The sequence below is a fragment of the Cynara cardunculus genome (genome assembly GCF_001531365.2).
Source record: "Cynara cardunculus var. scolymus isolate 2C chromosome LG 10, CcrdV1, whole genome shotgun sequence".
Lineage (NCBI taxonomy): Eukaryota > Viridiplantae > Streptophyta > Magnoliopsida > Asterales > Asteraceae > Cynara > Cynara cardunculus.
Window position 1 is genome coordinate 22,594,773 of NC_037537.1, and position 12,383 is coordinate 22,607,155.

The 12,383-nt window shown below is 34.6% G+C and overlaps 1 protein-coding gene across 1 annotated transcript; it reads right to left on the reverse strand.

Moving 5' to 3' along the window:
- Window positions 1-4,039: 4,039 nt before the first annotated feature.
- Window positions 4,040-11,250, reverse strand: LOC112519047 (5'-adenylylsulfate reductase-like 5). Its single transcript, XM_025126973.1, has 5 exons — window positions 11,079-11,250; window positions 10,803-11,005; window positions 6,905-7,086; window positions 6,397-6,521; window positions 4,040-4,740 (listed from the first exon to the last, which is right to left on the reverse strand). Exons 2-5 carry the CDS (start codon window positions 10,962-10,964, stop codon window positions 4,307-4,309), a joined length of 903 nt encoding a protein of 300 aa, XP_024982741.1. The 5' UTR covers window positions 10,965-11,005; window positions 11,079-11,250; the 3' UTR covers window positions 4,040-4,306.
- Window positions 11,251-12,383: the final 1,133 nt, after the last annotated feature.

A 12,383-nucleotide genomic window follows, 5' to 3' on the forward strand; every position in this document is an offset into this window, starting at 1 on the left:
TATATATATATATATATATATATATATATATATATATATATATATATATATATGATCGGTTAAAATAAAATGTTAGAACTCGTGATAAGATAAGAAAGAAAAATTTATATGTGAATCATCGAAAAAAATCTATTTGAAGATGCATATGTAGTGGCGGATCTAGAAACTTAGGTGACTGGGCACATATAAGGGTGTAAAAAAAAACTCGAAACCAAATAATTAACCCAACCAAACCAACACGTGTCGGTTAATGAATAAAGGATAATTTATCTAGTTCGGTTTTTCATTACTTCTTTAACTTTTCGGTTAAACCGTATATTCAAATAATACATTGTACTATTATTTTATAATTCCGATAAGACCAACACAATGAAACATATTACACATCAGTAAAAGTTTGAGTTATTTATAATACACTTACGGGCCGTTTACAAAATGCTTACTCGGGTAAGCGTTTATTAAGTCACGTTACCTCATCGGATGAATATGGTAAGGAGCAAGAATCTTACATGGAAAAAGCGAGACAAGGACCAAGAGTCTTACCCGGTAAGTGAGGACGACGACTTTTACCACGGTAAGCACTTACTGGGTAAATTGTTGCATGCGATATTGTTTTGGTGGACTAAAATCTTACCCAGTAATTAAATAATAGTGTTAAATTTTATTGGTAAGCACTTATCAGGTAAGTATTTGGTAAACGTCCCCTTAAATAACTAAAATAAACAAATTTATAATAAATAACACATTACACACAACCAATTTATAACAAATCTAATTAAAAAAAAGCAAATTCTTTATATATAATATTTTTACATAATTTAACAAGATTGATATAAAAAAGCATAAATTAATGAATGATTTTAAAAGGGGGTGGTGGGGGGTTGTTTCATGCATGGTTCTTAAGCTTTGAGTTGGGGCCCTTCCCCAATTGCTTAAAGGCTACTTCTATCCATATTTGAATGCTAATTCATATATGAATAATTTGTAATTTTAGTTTATTTATATAATTCTAAATGGATGGATATGATTAGTTTATAGGATTTATAACAGTTATATGGTTTATATTTGAAACGTAATTGTTATAAATTCTATAACCTAATCTCAACCCTTGATTTTGAATTAAAAAACGGTTATCAAATCAGTTAAAAGATGCAGTTGGAAATACATTTAGGAACTGATTTAATCTACACCAATCTACATGTAAGGTTGAAATTGGTTTATAGAGTTTGTAACGATTATGTAGTATATATTTGAAGGCTTGAGTTCTGGTGAGAAAGTGTAAAAAGATATCTCAACCTTTGGATCAATTCTAATTGAATGTCAACACCAATGAGGTGCATTAAGATGCGTCAGATTGATTCTAAAGTGCAACTCATGGGTGGACATGAGATTAAAAATGATCAAGGGTTCAGATCTTTTCTTACGCTTCTAGAGAGAGAGATGTGTTTATATGAGAACAATAATTGTATAAAAGAGAATAAGAAAACAGTCGAATCACATGTAATTTTACATTAAAATCATGTGTAAAATCATATATGATTCACGCGACTTTAGCCACGACCCGAGGTCGCGAGCCACGTCGTCTGTAAACTCTTGTGTTGCATTGACCATTAGTGTAAAATCACATATAATTTTGTACGTAACTTCACTGTTTTCTTTTATTTAGTCGCCGTTTTCATTTGAACCTCGCTGTATCTATGTGTATATATTCTTAATAAAATAAATCCATCAAAAAGATATTTATAGATGTAGAATGACACCTAATTCAATTATTATAAGACTCAAAATAATGAGATTTTGAAATCAGCATCACCAAAAAAGAAAAGTAGTTGGTTGGAGCTTTGTTTCTAAGCTATCTATCCATCACACATTACCCTCCACACCTTTTTATATATTCCTTAAATATCTATACAATATTATATAAAAAATTACATATAAATTTAAATTTATTAAAAATTACATAAAATATAAAGACACATAATTTCTCACAAGTAGGGATGCTCAAAAACTTGATAGATCTGATGTTTAATCGAGTTGTAAAATATTCAAATCGTAAGTATAGAGTTATGGTTATTTGAACCTAACCCAACCTGATGAACCCGAAATCTTTTTATTTCTTGGATTTGATATGATTTTTTAAGTGTCTGTTAATATGTACATTAGACAATTACATAATCACAGATCTTTTCATGTAGATATATTTTCAATCTCTTTTCCATCTCTATATGGACTGCTTCGTGTATATGTTATATGCAAATTAAGAAAAGTTGTTGAATGATATATACTTAAGATTTAATGGGTATAAATAAGTTGCACCAAGTGATTGATGAAGAAAACAATTATGAGTAGAGAAAACATATATTAAATGTTAGGTATTATTTTGACGTACCAAATTATCAACCCGACCAATCCTTACTATTTGGGTTGGGTTGAGAATTTTTTAGACTGCAAACATTGAGTTGTTTAGCAGCAAGAAGGGTATTCGAACAATGCAGTGAGATATCATCTCGATTTTAATGTTTCATTTCTTTTTTTCTCAGTCGATGTTACAATACACTTTTATGTGGTTTTGAGAAAACAGTAATGTTTTTGTTTTTGAATAAAATATAAATATGAAGATATATCATAAAAAATTGAAAAAAAAATATTGATATTAGTATCAAACTAACTATTTAAAATTTCTTATTTTTTGTGTATTTCTTTAACTCATTTTTTTTTGTTTTTGGGTTAATGATATAATTTTTTATAAAGATAATAATCAAGTATTTTGTTAGAACTCAATGATTATCCTAATTATATTTTTAGATTTTTTATTTTTAAAATAAGATATTTATCCTCTATTTGATCATGTTTATCTGCATTTAGTTACACGGATTCAAACATGAAGTTTTAATAAGTTGTACTTACGCACAATTTTCTTGTAATCTTGAGTTTTAAGTAATATGCATCAATAAACAGTATTTCATGATATTCATGAGAATTTCTATCTTAAGGTTTTATTTTACGTGATTTTTTCCGTCCAAGTATAGTATTTTATGTATTTATTAACATATATTTGTTTCACAATGTGTGTTATTTCATATGTATTCGGTTCATAATGTGAAGAAAAAAAAATTACATGTATTTTTTGTTTCATAAACACTTCAGAAATGTTCACATTGTGAACCGAGTACATGTGAAACAAACATATTGTGAAACAAATATATATTAATCAATATTCTAAATTCTAGCCTTAGATGGAAAAAAATCATATGAAATAACACATGATGCATAAATTCTCAAGGCCATCAACCTATCACAATTTCATAGGTTCTCAAAAGAAGGTCCCCATAATAAATATACCTAAAATATTGTCTTTTGGTGTAAAAAATATTGTTTATACTATATTTTCCATCAAAACAATACAGATGTTGGTGTTCTACATTGAAGATGCCTTAATAAAACATTTATAACCAACTATCCCAGAAGAAAACTTCAAAGTAACAAAACAAAACGTTGATTTATTTTAGGAGACATTAGATAGGGAATCAGTTAAAAGTTGGTTGAAGTTTGACAATATATAACTAAAAGACTGTTTATCAAACGTTTACTGGATGAACACTTATTAGCAAAAGTGACTACCAACCTTATCGGGTAACATTTTTGTCATCAAAATGGACTGCTTGTAAACGTTTCTTACGTGGTAAGCATTAACCAGATAAGAATCTTCTTTCTTGCTTACAAATTGTCGGGTCCTTGATATGTTTTATACCCGGTAAGCTCTTGGTCCTTATTTCGTTCACCCGGTAAGATACTGATAAGCACTTACTAGATAAGCACATGGTAAATTGCCCCTAACTCTTTAGAGATTACGGGTCCAAATGTTCACCAATATGTTGGATAACCGTCAGTCTGCCCAACTAATCTCACCTTACGATCTCTGAAGTTAACAATAAGACAAATATTTAACATTTCTAAACATGTTCAAAATAAATGAACTTGAAAAAGGATATTGAAACCCACTACTCACCATTCTGTTAAAATCAAAGTAAACCAATAATGACAGTAAAATCACATGGAATTTATTCTTATCAGTATTTGTCTGAAACACTGATAAACCTAATCAGGGTTGGATTGTTGTTGTTCATTGATACATAATATACACAAAATAGATCAAAAGGTTCTCAAATTTACAAACACTCCTACTTTCCCTAAACCACAAGTCCAAAATGACGCATGATTTTGAAATAACAAAGTAAACAAAACGAAAAAAAAAAAAAAAAAGATTCGACACGATATGCATGGTACATGCATATATTATCAAAGTCTACAACTTTCCTCCTTGTGTTGCCTTAGCGGAAGAAGTCTTGCCCAACGAGAAGGATGCCAAGGATGAAGCCCAGGCTCGAGCACTTCTAGCTCCGTTTTGGAAGTTCCTGCTTTTGCTAAGCGTCAGTTTGCTGAACGCCCTTTTGATATCGACCAGATGAAGAACACGTGCCAAAAGTTGTCTTGATTCTCCGAAGATTGCGAGGTTCAAATGAGGGATGTATGCAAGCCAAAGAGCGATAAGGTTGGATACCATGTTTGGATAGAGGTATAGGAGTGCTTTTGAGAAGAGGAAGAGGAGGGAGAAGATGAGATAGGGTTCTCTTCGGATTATGTTCTTCACTTGGGATTTGGTGGATGATTCAAGAAGTCTTGATTTGTTTTCTGAAGAGTTGATTTGATCTTCGGTTAAGTCCATTACTGGTTCAAGTCCTGGGAAAAAACATGAGAGGCGATTATTGCGGAAAGAACACCAAATGACAAAGATAAAAAGGTGGATGGAGTTCTTGATCCAAATCCTAATGGCATGAAATGAGACTAAACACTTGCATTTGGTATGCGGACAGGACTGGACTCGATAAGTGAGTGAGGTAGGCTGTGAAAGAATTGTGTAAGGATTTAGGGTTTTAATTTACCAATCTTGTCCCATCTCCCTAATTTTTGTTCCACCTATTTTGATGGGACAGAAAAAATGCATTCTTGTACCACTCAGGTCTGGTCTTGTCCCAGTCTAATTTCGCACGTTTTTATTCTATCATGTCCCACATACTAAACACACACTGTTATGTTCCTTAAGGGTGCATGTGGTATGCAGACTGAACTGGGAGGCCTATACCGGTGACTTTAAGATAAGTGGGTGAAAGAATTGTGGAAGGTTTTAATTTGACATTGGTAGTTTAGTAATTTACTTATCTTATCCCTTCTCTCTGATTTTGTTCCACCTAAAATTTGACGGGCCAAAAAAACTGCATTTTGTCCTATTCTAATTGTCGTGCCAATGAGTTTTCTTGTTTTGTCCTATCTTATCCTATCCTGTCCTGTCCCACATACTAAACGCAACCTAATAGCTACAGTCCCTTTCTTCTATTAGCACAGAACAGTACTATGGAAAGGATCATTGTGGGCTTTGGTAAACAAAACTGCAAGTCTTGAGGTTGAGGCTTAGAGCCATTTACCAAATGCTTACTTGGGTAAGCGCTTACCTACCAAGTCACATTACCTTACCGGATGAATATGGCAAGGACCGAGAGTCTTACCCGGTAAGTGATGGCGATGACTCTTACCACGGTTAGCGCTTACCGGGTAAATTGTTACATACAATGTCGTTTTGGTGGACTCAAATCTTACCTGATAAGTAAGTGATAATGTTGAATTTTACCGGTAAGCGCTTACCAGGTAAGTATTTAGGTAAACAACGCCTTATACTATCTTGTCTAAATTTACCTTCCAAATAGCAAACATAGAATTGAACTTGCAGGATTCCTAAGAACAAGTGATTTTATCAGGGTGAAAGTTGCTTAAGCCAAAAACAAGCACATGTGCATGCGTTTATGCAATTATTTCTGCATTCACATTCCTCCGATCAGCCCATAAAAAGCTGATACTTTGAAGCTATATTATATATGAATGTCATAATGATGGAGCATCTCCAACAGATTCTCCAAAAATGGAGTTTTTTAGGTTATGTTTTTGCTCAGTTAATTCAAATGAAGAAAGTAGAAGAGAGATGATGCAAATCTCCAAATTTGGAGAATTCTCCAAAAGTAAATGACGAAGAGAAAGTGTTTTTTATTGTTTCCACCAACGAAGTTGGATGTATTATCATCTCGTATAAAATTTGTTTAGAAGTTTCTTGGAGTATGAAATGTATTGAATAGTTCAATAATATAATTAATGTTGAAATCTTCAAAATGGAGAAATGTTGGAGTTGAATATAATTTTTCTGGAGGTTTTAGCTTTTGTTTTTCCATTTTGGAGAAAATATGAAAATCTGTTGGAGACGCTCTTACCTGACTGGATAATTTCACAACCATGAGATGTCCAATACCCAACAACAAAAGACCGAATATAAATATCCACTATTGGTACCTGTAGCTTTTTGATAGAAATGCACAAGCGAGGGTAGGTTTTTTGGACCATTTTGTCGCACTCTACTTGTCCTGTTCACTATCAAAATCGAGGGCACGCCATGAATGCCATGTCTTGAGAAAACACTGCATGCATTACAGCAATCAGGTGAATAAAAAATCAACCTCCTTCCACTTTCATCGCTCATTAATAACAGTAACACATTATGGTCACAAAAACAGCCGCTCTACTCCAAAGGTCAAAAGTACCAGGAGGTCCCAGGTTCAAATCCAAGGAGGAATAAAAATCCCCTTGTAACCACGGAGGTTCAAATGCGGTGACTCCGCAGGTGGTCGCCCTGGGATTAGTCGGCTTACATAGCGGGTTGGATATCCAGGTTAATGGGAAAAAAAACAGCCGCTCTACCCTTTGGGTTAGTTTCTTAATACAGCATCCACGGTCATACAGGAACGTAGTTAAGAAAAAATTCTGCATCTTTGAATAGAACCAAATTAATGCAATAACTTACATTGGTGGAACTGAAGATTGTTCAATCATTACATGCTTAATTTGTGGATACATTGAACTGAGGGCTGCAAACTTGGGTTGGAAGTTCCTAGAAAATGGACACCAAGAAGCATAGAACAATATGGCTACATATCCATTCATCTGCCTGAAGCTCAAAACCTTGTCAAGAGACTCCTCATTCATCTGCAGAAAGAGAACACACTGAAACATCGATAACATACACAACATGTTTATACACATCTTTGAACTGTTCACAGTTTGTCAGGCCACTTATCGCATTCACCCTTCTAAGTTTGGACTAGCTAAAGGGAGACAAAACGACTCTAAATACAGCAAGATTTTGAAAAACATGCAGTTTCTAGAGAAATATTCCATTAAACGAATGGCAGATTAAAGAATTCTTATTTACGACCCAAATATCCAATCAAAATATTGAGCGGGTTTTGGAGTTTAGACATTTGATAAGACATACAAAATTCATTTGAACCATTAAATTGAATTCATTAGCTTCCCCTTAGTATTCCCCCTCATTGCTCAGCACCATTATCACCAACACCAGAATTAACGTATTTAAGTTCCAGAAATTCATAATAAAAGCTTATTTCTGCAGTGAGAACATAATTACAAATGGACAAAAGATCTAAAAATGACCATCATGATAATAAAAAAATACAAAAGATTCTACGTTAAAAGAGAAACCATGCATACAGCTGCAAAGAAAAAGGTTTTGAGTGATGATCAAGTATTCTAGCGAAGATGTGTTTGTGATTATTCAAGAGACTACAACTAGAGCAGATTTATCTTACAGGACACAAATCTATTATAAGTATAATGTTGAATAACCGGGCTGGAGTGGTGATTCCATTTCGGTTTTCTTTTTTCTGTTTTTGGTCATGACAAAAATAACGTGTGCATTTCAAAAAAACAACATTTTTTGGTCATCTACTTCATAGTCATTCTCGAGGACAGAGTGTCATTAGAATTTATAAAGGTGGAACTCGAAACTAAAGATGGAGAACAATTGCAGAAGTTAGCAAACGGAGAACATAAATCCAAGGTGGTGAGTGAAATAAGTATGACGTGTCCTTTATTGAGGGGAGATAGATCTCAATCTTGATCTTGTTATACAGCACACCTATTGAGGAGATAAGAATATGGATACATCTTTTATTACCAACTCAATTGCATGTTCAGGGACTTGAAGGAATTAATATGGCATTGTGACTTAAGTTGGCCAACAACCACTTGATGACAATATCTAAGCAAATCAACATTATTTCTAATTGATTTCCATGTTCGATAGCAATATCTATGCAACTCTACGTTATCCTCTACTTCTTCAAGGGCGGAGAGATCATCAAACCTACAATATTCTTGTTAACCAGAGAACTACCTTTTTTTGGTTTTGTAGTTTTACAGACAACAATGTGAAATATCTCCAGACTCTCTATGCTTATTCGCTACAAACAAGTCAAATGATGTATAAAGAACACATAAGGTATGCTCTAGCCTAGGTTCCTTATAGTTTATCATTTACTTAATACTTTTTTATAATTGAGTGATGTGTATTAGGTCTCCTTATAAAAAAAAGTATCTTAGGTGCAATCTTTGGTTGTTTAAAGCTTGGACATAACATTAACAGTTCAAAAGCAAAACCATGCATAAGGTCAAACCTAGGTAGCTCCAACACATGATATGTAAGGTATGACATACTAATTTTCTTTCATATACTAATTCCGTTCATAAGCACGTAGATGGATTTAACACTAGAACGCGGTATCTAAGACTAATTCTGTTAAAGTGCATAGCATTGAGAAGAGTTCAACAGAGGGCAAAAGGCGGATCCAGTCAAGCATATAAACAGAAGGTTAATTACATGAACGATGGAAGTAACAGAAAGAGAGTACATGGAACCTTCTCTTTTATTCCTCTGTCTAAACTATGTTTTACCTCAAATCTTGAATACTTGCATGCTTTTGTGGATATAAACTTCTGATAACAGAAAAACATGACCTGTATAGCATGAGTCAAATTGGCAATAAAGATATTGGTCATCTCAATCTCTACTAGTTAAAGATATTGTATTTTTTTAACCTAGACTCCCTTGGCCAGCCTTAATATTAGGAAATCGTGAATATATTTCATGCTTGATAATTATCATGGGTTAAAATCGGGGTGCTACCAAGGATATAACCAAAAAACCCAAACTGATAAACTCTTATTGTTCTGTGTGGTTTCGGATCTTGGTGATTTTGCTAAATTAACCATAGAATAAAATTATTAAATGACGTAACCAAGTCTATCCATGTCCCTCCTGTGATTAGTTATTCATGCACACTGCTGCTGTGAAAATGAGTCGATCAATAATCCTCATCTTTGGTAATTTATTGTAGCTGTAAAAAGTCCAAATGTAGGTAAGTTTGTCTACAGAACTCATAAAACTTACATGGTTTATTAGTTAGTAGTCACTTTAACTCCTTATTTTCGTTTTCTTTGCCCTCTTTGCCTGGACTCTCTTTCTCTCATCCCCTTCATGCCATTTGATCTGATCTTTTCGTTTTCGTCATTTTTCTCTTTCACTAATCTTTGATACAACCCTAATTCCAATTGGATTTTGGCCTCTGTGTATATGAGAAAACAAAAAAGCAAATGTGGAAGCCTCAACGACAAGGATATATTCAGCACATGTTTGTGTCGGGTTGGGTTTGTGTCTTGTCATGGGCTCCCCTTGCAAATGTGCAACAGTTACTTCCTTTATATGCAAAGTGGATATGCTTTCAAACATAAATTACGTTTATGTGGGAAGCATACATCAGTATGAAGATTCCATCAGTGACAAGTGACAACAGAGGTGCTAAATCGATGGGTATAGCTGTATAGAAGCAACAAGCTTTTCCAAGTGCGGCAACTTTTAAATTGTCTTTCAAGAAGCACTCTAACTAGTTCACTACGTATTTCTTGTCTCTTAATTATTTTTTCCTCTATCTGTAAGCAACTCATTTCTGTCACTCGGGGTGAGTTTGGCACATAGACGTGCAAGAGTGAGGTAGGCGGGAGATTTTTGTTCCACCTATTTTGGTGGAACAAAAAATTGTAGTTTTATCCCACTTGGCCACTCAAACCTGTCTCGTTACAGTCTAATGTTGCACCAAACTAGTGGCAATAAGTTTTTTTTCTTGTCTTGTACAGCATACCAAACACACTCTCAATGTTTCATGGTCCCTAAAAATCAAAACCAGCGAGTTACGCATCAGCAGGACTAAATATCATAAATATCCTAAGTTTGAGTCTGCACTTGTATATTGCCCCATAAATTGCCATTTCATCAATTAACAGGCAGCAGAAGTTTTAACCCCTCTGGTGGTGTGGTTCCAAGGTCTTCTGGAAAAACTAGCGAGTTGGGCAGATCCTTGGCTAGATTTCAAGGATTGACAAATGGTCTGAAGGGTTTATGTGGCGTATAGAGTTCGAAGTCCTAACGACCCCCCCCCCCCACCCTTCTCTCCCGTGCTGGTTACCCTGTTAAAAAGACGAACAAGGAGTTTGGTAACTGTTTTTCTGTTTATACAGATTAAAAAACAATTCTCCAACATCCCCAAATTTTTCTCCCGGAACAAAAATGAAAAACTATCCAAAATTATATTTGTACACAGATATTAACGCATTTTATCAGGAGATACATGAGTGATAAAATCAAATTCGAAAGTGCCACCAACACCTTAGATGACTAGATCCCTTTCTAAAGAAAACATCTGTAAATGAAACCATTGGTCACCTCGGAATACTCTGGAACATATGCAACAATCAAATAGAAAATACCAGACCAAATTCGAGGAAATCGCATGTGTCAATTTCTTCATGAAGAATAAAAATAGCAGAACTGTGCAGAATTGATATACCTCGATCGGCCAAGAATACATAATTGTCGTAGGGCATTGAAGATGTAGATCATGAAGAAATGGCTTGATTTCAGAAGGACACATCAGCGACGAAGAGGCGAAGGACAAAAGTGGCAACGTAATAACCATCAATAGCACAAAAAATTTCATCGATACCACCATTTTCAATGAAGAAAAGGTTATCCCCCACTGTCAATCTCCTCCTTGGTTAATTCAAACCGTCAAGTCTCTAGCGATCTATCCGTATACGATTATAACAATTCTATATCTCTGTACCTCTTTTCTTCAACAAATTAGGGCTTCCAGAAACGAAATTTCAAGACTTTTTCTCCGTCTTCGCTGGTGTTGGTGATAATCAGAAGTGATGATTTGGGGAAATCCAATCCAAGAAAACCATAAAAAAACATGGCAACCTGTTTTTTATGCAACAAAATTAGGGCTCGGCTGACGGGTCTCGTGTTCCATTGACCGGATAACGATGGATGGCGGCGATTAATAAGGTGGCCCAGAAGTTACATCTGGATCCGATCCGGATCCGGATCCGGATCTGGATCCGATTGTTAGTTCAACACCGACCCAACAAGCCCAAACAATTTTTTTAATTAAAATTAATAAATAAGTTATTTTACTTTTAATTCTAAACATCATATTTATTTTAGCGAAAGCTTGATTATCGGTTCCCGACCGGCCTCACACCGTTACATGGAACCCACCCTCTAAGAACCTGTGAGGATGTATTTCAGAGCTAATTGAGCGGGGTTCATATCATCTCCCATATGATTTAAATTTGAACATGTTATGTATTTGATAAAATCGTTTCCACCTCTTTGCCAATTAAGCTACACATATGAGAGCCTAAGGGCCTGTTTGTTTTTTTAAATTTTTCACTTAATTGCCTCTTAACTCTTAATCGTTCAGACATAAGTGATTTCAGACAGTTTGTTTTTTTTTTAAATTAAGAGTTTTTTTACCTCTTACCGTCCTCTTAAAATTAAGTGGGAATCCTATGTCTGAAATCAATTTCAGAGCCACATCCCATCTCCATCTCCATCTCGCTCTCAACTCTCGATTTCTCCATCTCCACCTCGCTCTCAACTCTCGATTTCTCCATCTCCATCTGGCTCTCAACTCTCGATTTCTCCATCTCCATCTCGCTCTCAACTCTCAATTTTTCCATCTCCATCTCGCTCTCAGCTCTCGATTTCAAGGTCTCGCTCTTAGCTCTCGATGTCAACAACTCACGATTTTTTGACTGCCTCTCCGTCCAAGCTCTCGATCTCTCGACTGCCTCTCCGTCCAAGCATCTCTCGTTGTGAAGGTTCGTGTTTATATTGATTCAGATTTCAGACGTAAAAACAAATAGTCTGACTGATTCAGACTTCAGACGTAAAAGCAAACAGTCTGACTGATTCAAATTTCAGACTTCAGAACCACCTCTTAAAATTCAGAAGTGAATTCAGACTTCAGACTTCAGCACCTCTTAAAAAACAAACGCCACCTAAATATAATTTTATTAGTATTAATCATTAAAAAATAAATGCATTATTGCTTTCTCATAATCATATAAAATCATATCATATC

Coding starts and splice junctions, on each gene's coding strand:
- LOC112519047 (XM_025126973.1), bottom strand. CDS start 10,964: ATGGTGGTATCGATGAAATTTTTTGTGCTATTGATGGTTATTACGTTG. Junction 7,087..10,802: donor TGTATTCTTGGCCGATCGAG/GTATATCAATTC, acceptor CTCTTTCTGCAG/ATGAATGAGGAGTCTCTTGA. Junction 6,522..6,904: donor CAATCTTCAGTTCCACCAAT/GTAAGTTATTGC, acceptor TAATGCATGCAG/TGTTTTCTCAAGACATGGCA.